This window comes from Rhamphochromis sp. 'chilingali' (assembly GCF_963969265.1).
Source record: "Rhamphochromis sp. 'chilingali' genome assembly, chromosome: 3".
In the NCBI taxonomy this organism is placed as follows: Eukaryota; Metazoa; Chordata; class Actinopteri; order Cichliformes; family Cichlidae; genus Rhamphochromis; species Rhamphochromis sp. 'chilingali'.
In genome coordinates, this window is record NC_137931.1 from 8,554,561 (window position 1) to 8,569,942 (window position 15,382).

General features: G+C 39.4%; 1 protein-coding gene across 2 annotated transcripts in view; it reads right to left on the reverse strand.

The window, feature by feature from the left end:
- The window catches only part of LOC308393891 (interleukin-1 receptor accessory protein-like 1-B), a 352,568-nt gene that overhangs the window by 215,908 nt on the left and 121,278 nt on the right, over nt 1-15,382 (reverse strand). For both annotated transcript variants that reach the window (XM_080877919.1, XM_080877918.1), the window contains exon 3: nt 13,050-13,329. In XM_080877919.1, coding sequence (XP_080734045.1) covers nt 13,050-13,329 — 280 coding nt within the window. The remainder of the gene's footprint in view (nt 1-13,049; nt 13,330-15,382) is intronic.

The following is a 15,382-nucleotide window of genomic DNA, read 5'->3' on the forward strand; positions in this document are numbered from 1 at the left end:
CTGAATAAAGCACAGTGTGAAAGGTGGCCTGAGCCCAAACAGCAGCCCATACATCATCAGACAATGGCTGTTGGAAAATATCCTCAACTAAACCACATAGAGCCAACTAAAAGGCTGTCCAAGCACTGTCGACAGAGCGGTCTCTCTCGCTCTATACAGGTGTACAAAATAGTGAATATAGGGGAGCATCATCAATAACCCCTGGCTGGTGGATGAAGCAGCTTGGCCAATCCATATCACACAATTAACTAAAACTCCACCTGGGTGCTGAGAATAACTGCTGCCAGAGTTTTGGCGCCAACTCTCTTATAACCTCTCAAAGTTGTAGTTTGGAAGATGCTTTTTTTTTGTTTGTTTCCATCAGTCACCGCTGTGGTGTGACTGTGCATTTCTTGGATAATTTGTTGATAAAGTTTATCGTAGAGCTTGTTCTCATATATTTTTTACTGTGCTAGCAGCTGAAACTGTCTGATGGTTTGCCAAACAGCTCAACTAAAGGTGGGATTTTTTATAAATTTCAGTCTTAGAGAAGGAATATGACTTTGGCAATCTTTCATATAACACCATCTGCAGTTTAAATAAACCTGCAAACCACATTACTTTTCCATAGAGCATTTTGTGTTTTGTGCTATGTTAGCTCTTAGCATTGTAATATTCGCCATCTTCCATTCAAAATACAGATGACAGTGGAAGTCTGTTAACAACCAAAACAATCGCCAACCAGTCTGGGAAGACAACATTTTTTTCTAACAAGATACAATTACCAGGGAAGATCAATCACTGGTTTCTAGGCCTGTGTGACGAGGTGTTTAGCAACTGATTTTAGAGGAACAGCCAGCAACCATTTGCAACTATTAGGGAATAATTTTTTTTCCTAGCAACAGGTGATCACCGGGCAGTTCAGCTTTCATAAATGGACAATGTGTGCTAATTCTACTTTTCTACTTTGGCAAAACCATGATCAGCTATTAAAAATCAGCTTTGTTATCATAAAAATAACAGCTTTTTCCACTACCTTCTCATTTTTGACCTACAAATAGCTCCCACTGAATAAAAAAAAACCCCAATGAAGTAAAACCTGTTGTGAAATGAAATCTAGAGCCGTTACACATCTTTTGAAAACTGAATCTAACAACCCGTGGGTGAAGCAGGTATTAATTATCATTAATTATTGTATTTTTTCAGTGTTTGATAACAGTTTTAGCAAGATTTAATTGGAACATATATTCATTCGACAGTACGCCATCTCAAATTGAATTCCAAGAATAACGCTTCATCGGGACATCAGTGTTCACGGCTCAGCAAAGATATTCTACAGAGCCAAAGCTAACTGATCGACTCCTGCCAGGTAGGTTATAACACAAACACCATCCTTATATTATACATCACCCATAACCCCTGGCAGTACAAACCGTCCCTGCTGCTTCTTAGTCTAGCGTCTCTCATTGGCTTTGACAGCTGGGCTGGATCAATTGGACAGGCCCTGACTGGGGCTGAATGACAGAGTGTTCCAGACGGCCCATTCTGACTGTCACTTCCCTGAGAGATCACCAGCCACTCCTGCCCACGAATACTAATACAGCCAACATGGCTGCAGCCTGGGACAGTTGGGAAAAGATTTTGAATGTGCACAGTGTTGGTAGGTACACAGTTGCTAGGTGTGTGTCTCACATGTGCAATTTAGATTTAAACAGGCACATGGAATTATCTTCCCCTCCATTTGCCCTTAGCTGGATACAGCCCAAGATCTGCAGGACATGCAGGAAACCCATTAATAAACCAGACACAGTGGCAGCGTGCCAGAGCTGGAGGATAGGGTGAAAGGTGAAACACTGGCCACCTTCTAAAACTGAGCCGAGGCTTTGATGCAAGATAGACTTTATCTCTAAATGAACATAAGTTTAAGTCAGATTGGCTTCACTTTGGACACCTTTAAGCCAAGTCCAATTTTAATATAAACTCTGTGACTGAAATGCACCTTCACACCCTATAACTATTGCATGTGTCCATTTTGACACGTGCAATTCATAATTTTGGATCTTCAAGTCTAATGTGTTGATTTAAAACCAATAAACCTTAATCCTATTTCTTTGACATTGAGGCTACACCCACACAACCATTTTCATCGGACCGCCTTCTTTTAAGTATCTGCTGTACCTTAATGTATTTGCTGGCTTATAAACTTGGTAACAAGAAAAGAGTAAATGACACCTGACCCATATCAGTCATGATCATGAAGAATGTATGTGTCTAAATAATGTCTCTAATTATAACTGATTCAATTAATATAATTTTAATTTCTATCATTTAGAATTTATATAATTTACTGACTCTCCATTTTTCATGACTCACTGAAGAATATTTCCAGTAAACTGATTTGAATAATAAAACATTTAGACTGAGATGTAGGGTTTTACATTCTGTGCCTCACTATATGCCCCGGTGAAGAAAAACAAACAGAAACAAAACTGCAACTGAATAACTCTACATTAATAAAAAGTATAAAACTTTATATGTGAACAATCACTACCACACATCATTTAAGAAGTTACTTCCTTCTTTGATGTCATGAAAAAGATATGATACCTGAAAGTGAATGAGATAGCATCTTGGGTTATATCCAGTGGTTAAAGTAGGCTGGAACAATCTGGAATTACATATCAGGACCTTTTCTAGACGAGTAATTAAATCTGATAGGCAGGTAAATACATAAAAGAGTTCATTTTTGTTGTGGTGTGCCTAATCCTCCTGTTCCTTCCAGTCAATGCTGGTGATGCTTGCTCAGTCATAAGAAAATGACAACCAATATTCCCGCTTACACCCTTAAAGCGATCCATTTTTCATGTCGACTCTGTGATGTATTCACGGTGCAAGTGTCAATATTGCATTTACGGTACTTCAGCGGTAAAGTTTTTCAAGTGACGAGGTAATTTCAAATGCATCTTTTCAAATAGCCTCTTTTCAACACAAGCCTTTATTCTTTCAGGTTTGTTGCACACTGTGCCATGGTACCTAATGCAAAGTTACTGCACTTTCCAGGGAGGAAAATAAATATGTTATTGTGGGTGTAATGACACTCAGAGAAGGAGAAAGAAGTAAGAAAGGGAGGACCGGAGATATTCAAAGGCAAGGACTGCACTGTAAAAAAAAATTGTAATATAAAAGTATTTTACAGTTTTGTACTGTTCTCCTAGAATATCATTAAATTCACATAAATAGGCTCTGATTTTACATTTCAAATGTAAATTAACGTAAAATCACTGTAAATGTAATAAAACATAATTTTCTTGTTTGTTACATGTATTTGTCTGTACATATGCATATTTATATTGTTAAAATACATTCACAAATGCATCATAATTTCACATATATTTGTCCGTTATTTGAAAGATTGAACTGTTAAATTCAAATGTAATGCTATGGAAAAATATATAAAATGATTCGTATAAACTTTTTTTTACATCAAATAATAATAATAATTATTGTTATTTAGGGCGATCGTGGCAGTTCGCCTTGTAATCAGAAAGTTGCCGGTTCGCGCCCCGGCTCGGACACTCGGTCGTTGTGTCCTTGGGCAAGACACTTCACCTACCACCTACTGGTGATGGCCAGAGGGGAATTATAAAGTGGAATTATAAAGCACTTTGAGGGTCTCAAAAAGCACGATATGAATGCAATGCATTATTATTTAAACCAACTGTTAACTGTATATTTCTGTACATTTAAGTATTATTATTCATATTGCAGCATTCATTGACCTTGTTTATAGGTAATGTCATTGTTTAATCGCATTAAAATGTTCCTAATTTAATGTTTAAAAGCACTTGAAAAAGGCAAAATCCCATGTAAAATTAGGGCAACAAACTGTATTGTCATTACTGAAAATAACCGTATTTTCATGAGAAAGTTATTTTCTGTTATTTTCTGGTATTATTTTGGCGCCCCAGCTGCCGGAATATTACTGTTTTTTTAGGATTTTGTTTTTACGGTGTGCCCACCAAGTGAAATTCGACAAACTGGGAATTTACAGCTTACTTTCAATCTCCCAATTAATTTGAGAGTTTTTAAAACAGATATTGGATATATAGCAATGATGAATTATTTTTTTGTGAATTATCTTGCAAAACAACTTGACGTAAATGTTTTCTGTTATTAATGGGTTTCCTGAAAAAACTGATGCACTGCAGGATAAGTGGGTTAGTTTGGAGTACTGTGGTGAAGTTCACAGTGCATCACTGAGTTGGACTGTTGCAGAGCAGAGGGTTGTCTTCATGGTCAGTGTGAGGTCAATTTAAATTTCAGGAGATTATGCTGACTAGATTCACTCACCAAATTCTACCTTTAATACTAACTTTATTGTGTCTAGGGTTTGGAAATTAGCCATATGACATAACAGCTCTAACATCTGCTTATATCGTGTCAAACTCAGTTAGCTAAATTCAAAAAGGCCCAAATCCACCAAATGCCAAATCCTACTTTAACCACTGATCATACTGGAGAGTGACCTATGTATAACTAGAAGAAAAAGAAGAAGAATTTGGAAACTGCAAACATCTCTATTGGACTTTCTTGGCCATTTTCAAGTTGCTTTATTGCTCTTGTTCCTTCTGTTTACACCCTCTTGTATAGCATAAAAAATACTGTTTCATAACAGGCCAATCCAATACAGTTCATTTCTATTTATATAGTGCCAAATCACAACAGTCACCTCAAGATGCTTTATATTGGGAGGTACCCAGCAGTTAGAGAGAAAACCCCCAACATCTAGACAGCCCCTTATGAGAAAGCACTTGGCGACAGTGAGAAGGAAAAACTCCCTTTTAACAGGAAGAAACGTCCAGCAGAACTAGACTGAGGGAAAAGCAGCCATCTGCCACAGCTGTTTGGGGTCACCAGCCTGCTCTTCTGATGTGTGTCTAAGTGAACAAAAGGCGTCCTTTGGCACTTCTATCTTGGTGCGCTATCATTGGAAAACATATCTATCCAGTGCTGAAATCTAGGTCATAAATGTGATGATCTCACTCGATGCTAAAACACAGAGTAGACATTGGTTCACTAATGATCTCAACCTATGTTTTTCTATCTTCCCACCATGCTAGCCACAAAAGCTTTTACTTTCTCAGCTGTCAGAGCAGCACAAAACAGAAGGAATTAGCAAACTTTGAAACGCTAATAGTCTTAAAGGGGCGATCGTGGCTCAAAGAGTTGGCAGTTCATCTTGTAACCAGAAGGTTGCCGGTTCAAGCCCCAGCTCGTACAGTCTCGGTCGTTGTGTCCTTGGGCAAGACACTTCACCTACCGCCTACTGGTGATGGCCAGAGGGGCCGATGGCGCAATATGGCAGCCTCGCTTCTGTCAGTCTGCCCCAGGGCAGCTGTGGCTACAACTGTAGCTGCCTCCACCAGTGTGTGAATGTGAGAGTGAATGAATAGTGGAATTGTACAGCGCTTTGAGGGCCCCGAAAAGCGCTATATAAATGCAATCTATTATTATTATTATTATAAAGAGACTTGCAGCACTTGCTGGGGAGTCTGTGTCCTTCAAGTTCCCGGACGGCTCATGTGCATGAATTTGTGTGTGCGTGAGTTTGTGTTTTGTGTCATGGTACAGTAAGTAGCATGCCCTGCCGCTGCAGATGTTTTTGCTCCGCACACCACAGAGTTCCTCGGGGTGTTACGTCTGGAACAGCTGAGTGCTGACCTCGGTTTCACACACGGCTCCACTCGTCTGCTCCCCTCCACTCCTGCACTGTATGCGTTGTGAGCATGCCTCATCATATTTCCTGTAATGCGTGTAGATATTTGTATGTCCACGCACATAAGTATGAATCCAAGAGAGTGAAAGAGACAGGCGTACATGCTTCGAATATATGAGCAAGCACATCTGTTGATGTTGGCCTGCTTTCACGTACGCATCGGAGGCATTTTAAGTTCCTGTCAGTGGCAGCTTGTCTCAGGGGATTGGAGGAGTGACATGTTGTTTTTGTGCGTGTGTGTGTGTGTGTGTGTGTGCGCGCGCACTGGTGTATGATGATGCCCTCTGACACCCTTAAGTGCAGCTGAGCAAATACGCAGAAATGTGACGAGCGCAGGCCCGCCGCTAGATGCAGAAAGGCCAGCAATGAGAAGTCACAGGGTATAGTGTAGCATATGAAATGAGGGTGAAAAGAGCATATTTGTAAGAGCGTGTTTGTGCGCCAGCGCACCATAGAGAACGAAAGAAATAAATGATGAATAACTCCAAAATGCCACAAGAACATCCTTCCTACAGGCAATTTTATGTAACATTTAGTCCAGTTTTTCAAACAAATGACAAGTTGTTGTGCTGTGACACTTTGTGGAATTCACACAAGTCTTGAAAGCATGAACAAACAGGAAGATGAAAAACTTCCCAAAACTAGTGAGCAACCTGCCTTTGATTCAAAACGCGGTCGAAACTTGATGATTTGGATTGGAAGTAATTGTGTTTATCTACACCCTGCTAGCACATTTTCTCCAGCTGCTTTTCAGACTCAAAACTTCACAAACTGACAAACTTATAAAGATGTTCATGGTTGTTTTTTTGTTTTTTTTACCCAGTACAGATGTGTCTCTGTCAACGTGTCTATTATGCCACATGGTGTCCAAGCTGCTCGGAAATATATTCCTGCAAGACTTCCCTGGGATTTCTTTCACAGGGGCAATACACTGAGAAGCATCCTTCCTAATATCCTGTGCTCTTAACAGCTATATCAGCCTTTCACACTCATCTTAGTAGAACTGAGCAACATGAAAATTATATCAGTACAACATTTTTTGAAAATTTTACACAGCTGCACTTTATTTTTTCTCAAAAATTACCAAAGGCACTAAGACATCACCCAATGATTGACTGCCATTTTCACGGTATAGGTTTGTCACCTTTTAACCAATGCTTTTAGGAGCCAGAAGTAACCTTATTAGAATAAGAGCTTGGCAAAACTTGGCAAGGAAGCTACACTCTTAAACTGTATGAAAATAGAGAAATACCTGCTAATTAGTGCCATGTATGAATAAAATATTAGAATTCCCCTTAACACAACTGAGTCATGTATAGAACTGCTTTGACAGTCTTTTTAGTACAATTAACAACACACTAAGTCATAATATTTGGCAAATAATCACATTAAAATGTTCATAAAAAGGTTCTAGCACTACAAACACAACCAAAAGAACCCAGTTTAGTAACTCCAGCTGGCTAACACTACATCCAGCTGGGGAAAACAGTGGCTGGAGACAGAGGAACATTTGGTTCTTGGGTTGTGTTGCCTTTGAACTGGCTATTTTAAAAACGGGGACCAGTTCATAAACTTTGGTGTGTGGAGACAGCGATTTAACAGCAGTAAGATGGATTCAGTCTAGTGACTGAGGCATAAGTTTAAGTAAGAGTAAATGGAGTGGTTCCTATGTAGTGCTTTTCTACTCTGAGCACTCAAAGCGCTTAACACAACTTGCACATTCACCCAAGCACTTTTTTCTACGCTGTTTCTACATTCTTCCTACTTCGATGGATGTATTGGAGGGCAACATGGGGTTAGTATCTTGTCAAAGAATACTTGGCATCAATACTTGGATCAAACCACCAACCTTCCAATTAGTAGGTGACCTGCTCTACCACCTGAGCTACAGCCACCCCCATGGTAGGCGTTGACCTGTAAAAGAAGTCACACAGCTAATAATGCAACTTCAAGTCTATATGCAATTTAAACAGGTGAGAAATGGAAAAAAAATCAGCCTCTATTTAACAATAAAGGCCAAACCTTCGCATTGTAGAAGCCTATAAAAATGCTAACTTCAATTTAAAGCATTTTTAATATAAAACTCAAAAACTTGCTCTCTTAGCTCGCCACAAGTGGGCGTTTAGGCAACTGCACTTTTATCGTTGAATGTTCCTGTTTGCGTTTCTTGTTAACTTTCCAATACATGTAACCCATTTTATTGCCATTCTTTTTTACTAAACTATATGCCATTTCAATTATAGATACTCATAATCAGTCGAACTTTTCATTAATTTTCATGTCAATTAAAAACTTAAACATCTAAAAAAAATCTAAATAAATTAGCAATTTTTAATTTGAAGTAGACTTGACCTCATTAAATCACATTTATTCTCATATAAGAAATAAATTAAATGCAAACATAAGCCCATAAAAAGATTATTTCTGATTCCGTCTACATGAGATCCTCTAGAACAATAATGCACATCATTCGTGGACACACTTGTCTCTATCAATACTTGTTCTGAGACAATAACATAGTGAGAGCCCGTAGCAGTGGGGATTCAATTGTTGCAATGTGCTCGAGTATGAATTGTATCCAGTGAGAGATGATTTATTGTTATGCTGAGATCCATTCGTTCTACCAGAGTGCTCTAATTCCTTAGGACCCCTCATGCTTCAAACGGTGAGGAACGTCACCTAAAAACACTGCCAAGTGTCTAAACCAAATGTGATATGTTAAACATATGCAAGCGCCGATCATCTATAGGACCCACGCTCCTGACACAAAGCAGAAGCAGATCCCCTGGCTTAGCTGTGGTAATTGGGAACTGAAATTAGTCACACTGACAGAACAGCTCAACAGGCTGTGACGTGGTTCATAAATCTATATCTTTACAACAACAGGAAAAACATGTTTCAGGTATCCTTTAAGGATTCATATATTATAGCTCAGAAACAGAACATTTTGACTTTATGGAAGAGCTGGGAACAACCTCGCTGGTAGCAGGTCTATGACTCCAGCTATATATTTACCAAGGCCAATCACATGACTCTCAAACATGCTTTCAGCATGTCACAATATTAAAATAAAATTATAAAATACCTTTGAACCCTGAAAACACGCTATATACATACAACCTCCTAGGCTAATAAAAGGAGATGCTCATCTTGACAGCTCCAGAATCAGCTCCAACAAATAATTCCCGCACCTTGTAAATCCCTATAGACATTTCAGGCTCCAGTGATACGAGACATAATATGGCTACGGCTGTTTTTCCCTAATAATTTTGGAGAAATAAGCACAATCTGCATCGAAGCTGCAACATTTACTCTTGAATAATGTATCTCCACTTTAAAGTGTCTCTCCTGGCTTCGGGAATGTGATGCGGTAACGAGGACGTGTTTTTTGGCTATACTGTGGCATCACAGTGTGAACAGCAAGCATCCAACTTTCACTCGATCTGAGGAAAGAAGGGCTGTAATGAAAACATCTGCATCGACTATGCAGTTTTTTTTTTGCATGTTTTTCTATTTACCCTTTAAAAAAATACACTTTTCCCTCCCAGGACAAAACTATCCACAAATACATAACAATGGACTTAAAGAAGACACTAGATACTTGGTTGAGTTAGTTTACTGCAAGTGCTCTAACTATTTCCTTTTGGCTCGCACATCCATGCACTTTGCAAAATGCTGCATTTCCACTTTGCTGTTGACATCGACTGTATGTCTGCAAATTTTAACATTTCAAACTTTGAGTGGAAAATGATGCGAATGTGACAAAACCAAGTATGGCTAAAACCTCAGGCTGTTGAGCTCTATGAGTAAACAGCTTAGTCTTTAACAGTTCCTGCTCATGTGTTGTCCCTGTAGAAGCACTTTGAGGTTTCTTTCTTTAATCTCTGACACTAAACGACATGAAGGCAGCACACCGTGTGATATATGTGTGCTGATGAATCACAGTGTCATAACAAGTCCTGTGGGCCCTTAGCATGATGCCCCCCCGCCCCGAAGAAATTGACCTGCTGAGACCTGGACTTTAGAAGACCTATGAAGTTGCCCTGTGGTAACTGGCAGCAAGGAATTAGCAACACAGTCCACAAGTTTCAAGGCCATAGCAATATGGTTGTTGTCAAACTCACTCACATCTGTACAGTTTCCCATTGCAGTAACTATGAGATCCAGCTGATACATGTGCCAGACTTTTATGTGATAATCAACATTATCAGCTTCATCTTTGAGTTGTTATATTAGCTATATTTTCTACCATGTACTGCACAGACTCTGTTTAAATCAAGTATGAGGAAGCAATGTAAAGCCTCTTCCACAGAATCCACTGCTCCACTATCAGTCCTCTGGGCTTATTATTGCGACTCCAATCACCAGAATTCACAGCATATGCTAACACCACACTATAAATCTTCTTAATTTGATGGTCCCATGTGGTCGATTTTGATGTATTGCTATGTGCCTCAGAACACTGCATGAACCCCAACATGCAAAATACACACACACACACACACAAAGAAGCACACACAGTATCCAATAACATAATCCTCCCAAGCCTTTTTAAAGCAGGCCCTTCCCCCAGTTAAAAGCCACCGTATGTCACTGTATAGAGCTGACTAATGAGCCAGTCAAGAGAAAACGCCCTTTACCTACAAGGTTAATAAGTTATTATTACATAATCAAGCATGTGCAACTCTGCACAGTATTCAGTCTATTCCCTCAATCCGACTGTTCTAAAACTGACAGTAAACACCTTGTGACAAATTACAAGTTGCTCTGTGTATTATATGTTTGGGGAGTTGAATGAAAAGTTATTGATTCATTTCACAAAAGGGAAGTTAACACACCACCATTGATACTGTGACCTCAGAAGAGCGTTCCTAACCTTCTAAGGGAAACATTTTAAGATCATCTCGCCTACAGGGTCAAATAGCAGTGAGTTTGTTATGGAAATTATCACCTGGCAAAAAGTCTAATCTCATGTCAAGTTCATGTCATATACGTCATCCGTGGCAGTGAGAAGTCTCCAACTTCATTGGACCACACGAGAATAATTTGGTAAGCAGAGTAAACCAGCCATAACCAACCGCATAAACTTAACTGAACTATATTTAAATGTTGATTATATTCTTTGTTGTGAAGCTCTTTGCAGAGGCGTCAGAAAACAAATGCCACATAAAAACATGAATTATGATTAGTTATCAAACAGACTAATAATTCATCCTAATCTTTATCTGATGTGGTGATTTGCTACTTTGCTACATCATTGTAAAGTAAACTTCAGTATTTCCTTATTGCAGTTCAGGTCATTACAGTCAAAAGCAGATGCCTCTGACATCTGTAGTAATTTAGATTTGAGGCCAACTTATAGAGGATTTTTAAGAGTAACACCGATATGTGTTGAGTCAAATATCTGATATAGTAATATGTGGCAATATTTTCTGTATCTTTCAGACACATGAATCAGATTTCCATAACATTAGTTGTCTGTAGTTTATATACTCACCTACGTTCTGCCTGAACGCTTGGATCAGGCTGGTTGTTGCATTTGTGGCATTTCAAACACGAGTGTTGGCAACAGGGAAGTTGCAGAGTGCCCTCTGGTGGACAAACTATCAAATATCAACCTTCACAACATAGCTGAAGGGTGTTTCTCCCTGTAACGTTAATCTATCAATAAATCAAACTTTCAGATTTGCCTTCAAACATTTTCATAATCATACATTGAATGCCAGAGTCAAGGAGAGCAGCAGTAAGACCTAAGCACAGAAATGACAGGTGGAACTGGGTTGCCAAGTGGCTTGGCAATTACGAGGATGTACTTTAAGCATGAATATCACACTTCATATGAGATTTAATAATTTGATGTATATAAAGGCATCAGCTAAGCTATCTGCTGATGTTATTTAATCATGCCTTTACATACAACTAAATCTATGGGATAGTTGTATTAAGAAAGAGTTGTAGTGGGCCAGAGCTAATCAATATAATTTTGAATTCCCCCAACTGGACCTGATCTCAGAGCTGCTTGTAGCACCAAAGCTGGCCTATAAATATTCCATTTCTGTGGCCAAACTTAAAGCTGAAAGTATTACATATTAAAGTGAACTGTTTCCCAACTCGACAACAAAACAGTAATAATCCGCAGAAAGCAAAAACGGCCAACAAAAGTCCAAAGAAATTCCCGCCGAGAGAAATCCTCTGTGATGGAAAAGTGCTCGCTATTCAGAACTATTGTTAGTTCTCTCCATGATGGGCAAATAAGTGTTGCCCTTTAATTTGGTTCTGAATGGTGCAGACTGGCGACAAAGCAACAGTACTCGTCCAAATCAAATCTCATGGCTCTACTTTCTGCGTGATTACACAATAACTCAGAGCTGACTGATTGCCTACCTCCTGAAAATGCTGCCAACGTCACTGAATAGAGAATGGCTGGATTGGTGCTGCCCGTTTCTATTCACGGCGGCTGCCACAGCAAAGGGGAGAGTGCTAATGGTGCTGAATAGTAATGGCTAGATACTCTTAGAATTGAGAAACACAAGGAAACCTGTGCTGAATGCAACTGCTCAAGAGCACATTATCTGTCATTCATAAAATATGAATGTTTCTGTGGATTCTACTAACTTCTAAAAGATTACCCTCCTATCTTTGATATGTTTCAAAGTTTCCCTTGTTCTGTAGGGGAAAAAAAGGAAAGAAATGGTTACGGGTGTCTTTCTGACTGACCACCAACAACCTTCATGTTAATGAAAACGTCTAGGAAGCCAGAAATTTTTACCACTTTATGGAACCCATAAATCAAACAGCTGTCTGCGTCCACCATCAGGCATGTGTAAAACGAAGATAGCAAGAGTCCCTTACGTTTCTTTTCTTTTATCTTCACTGCTTTTTCCGCTCGCACTGAATTTCTGTTCGTTCTCCTCGCTCAAAGAAAGACTAGTGAGGGTCGAAGAGTTATGCATTCAACAATTGCCCCTAATAGCTTAAAGTCCCCAAGAGGAGAATAAAGAAATAATTTAACATATAAAGTGAAGCAAAGGGACTTCGTACTGTGAGATGACACTCCGAGGACCAAGGACTAGTGCTCCTTTGGCCAAAGATGATAGACTCCATTAGAAATCAACAGGGGGGGACTTTCACACAGCTTTACTTGTGCCCACAGGGCTCCAGAAAATGTTATTTACCCCATTATTTATTGACACACTGCTGGAAAAATAATCCTGAAATGCAGGGAGGGTTTTCTTTGAATGCCATATTTTGAAGGTAAAAAAAAATAATCCCCAATTTGCTTAAAAAAACGTACCTTAAGACACAGGAATAGTATCCAACATCGTCCAACTCTGCTGGTCGGAACCATATAGCGTCCTCTTCTTTGCTCATCCTTGTGCCATCGAAACTAATGGGTTCCTCAAAGTCCCCGTGTCCTGCGCTTTTGTACCACATAAGGCTAAGTCCTGTGCTCTGTGCATGGGTGTAGTTGGCCCGAATATATCCATAGAATAAAGCGCATTTAATCCTTACAGGTTCCCCCAGAAGCACTTTGTATTTCAGGTAGTCCACCGACCAGTCTGTGCAGCCTTCCACTGAAAAAGAAGCACAGGAAAAAAAAGGGAAATTGAAACATGGATATTTTATGTACCAATTTGCATTATCACCAAGCACAGAAGTGGGGATTTGTTCTCGTGGACCATGTGCAAGCAGTCCTCGTATTACAATCAATCATGATGCTTGTTTCCTCCAGGCAGCACAAAATCGTAGCCCCTTTTTTGCCTTTCAAGTACACAGTAATATGAACACAAGTGGATATATATGCATGCCTTTGACACAAGGTGTCCTATAACCTGAAAAAAAATGCATTCATGTGCTATTAAAGTGTTTTATTTCCACTGTGCCCCTTTGAATGTTAAAAATAACCCTCAACACAAGTTGTCGGCTCCAATCAGCGGTTCCTGCCTTCACCTACGGATATTTCCATATTTATATATTTAACTTGTGTGTCACTAGCGCACATATTGAATTGATTCTACCAGCAATAAACTCTGCATAAACCACCATCAATATATGTTTAAATGGCAGTGATGGCACTAAACTACATTTGACCTGAGAAAATTAGAAGCGGCTGTATGTCTGCATTCATTTCCGAAAGCTATCAGACTTTCCTCTTAAGGGAAAAAAGTAACTTGTCTCATATTGTGCCGGATCGCATACCAGTGCTGAGCAATAGGGGTCTTCCTGTTAAGACATCTAACAAAGCCCACCAACTGTCAGTCAAAAAAAAGTTATGAAGATTAAATAGGAAAAGCATTATTCATGCAGAGCGAGCATTGAGGTGCTTTGGATTCCCAGACTTATTTTCCTTCTTAAGGTGTATATGAGATTCATGAGAAAGTCCAAATATCAAATTGATACTTAATCCTTGCCAAGCTCTTGCATACCAGTGAAAACTCTCTCTCTCTCTCTCTCTCACACACACACACACACACACACACACACACACACACACACACACACACACACACACACACACACACACACACACACACATATATATACAAAAGCAGCAGCAGAGTTGCTATTTGAGATTTTAATATGCAGGGAGTTATGTAAAAAGACAGAAGTACAGTAAGTACTCATCAGTGTGACAACCAAGGATTTGGCGAGAAAAATCTCAACACCGATGCTGATGACTTCTCAAAGCCACACCAGTCTTCGAGCTGGGGCTTCATTTTGACACGTGTACTGAATTTCTCATACTTGTTCTGCTACCATGTTGACAACACCGGGTATTTCTATTTGCCTGTTCGCAGACCTGCCAAAGTACTCCCCCAAAAAACTTTGTGGTACTTTGTGCTACAGCTGACATTTAGCATATACAGACTATTAGGTATCTAGTTCATACATTTGCTCAGAGTTTTCCTGCAAACAAAAAAAACATGTATATAGTATTTTTTAAAAACTGGACTTTAATTTACTTTAGCTGTTTTTGAAAACAAAATGCAAAATTAGGGCAAGGATTGCTAACAAACAGACTTAAAGGCACACTGTGTAAAATCGAACCACTAGATGTCAGTAGATTGTAGTTTTCAGCCAACTAAGTTCTCGATTCAGGTGCATAATCCTAGCTACAGTGGCAACAGTAGGACAAACAACTCTGGCCACTGTTTATCTGTAGTGAGTTCAGGCCGTCAGTCTGCTATTTACCTCTGCTGGTGCCCATGTGTATTGGATACCAGCTGAAGAGGCTGTAAAACTATGTGAAAGAAATCTGATACAACTTAATGAGTCACTGAAGTGGCTGTCTGTCCAGTGACAACGATACTAAGGCGACTTGTTGAGGATATGCTAAACTTTTCTTTTGCTAACTGCTTGCCAACAGCTTGCTGCGTTTAGCTGTTGTTAGCTTCCGTTAGCTGTTCAATGAAAGATTCACTAATATTGGCTATCAGTGTTGGACTCTGACACTTATACGATGTGAGAATGTAAGCAAACTGCTTATCAAGAGAGAAAGTGTGATTTTTAGGACACCTGAGCCTAACGTTAGCTGCTGTAACAGCTTATAACCAGCTGTTGTTGTTGTAGCCGGTTTGCTGTCAGCTGTCCAAAGACGGGTGGGTCACATGTCTAATCTACTGACAA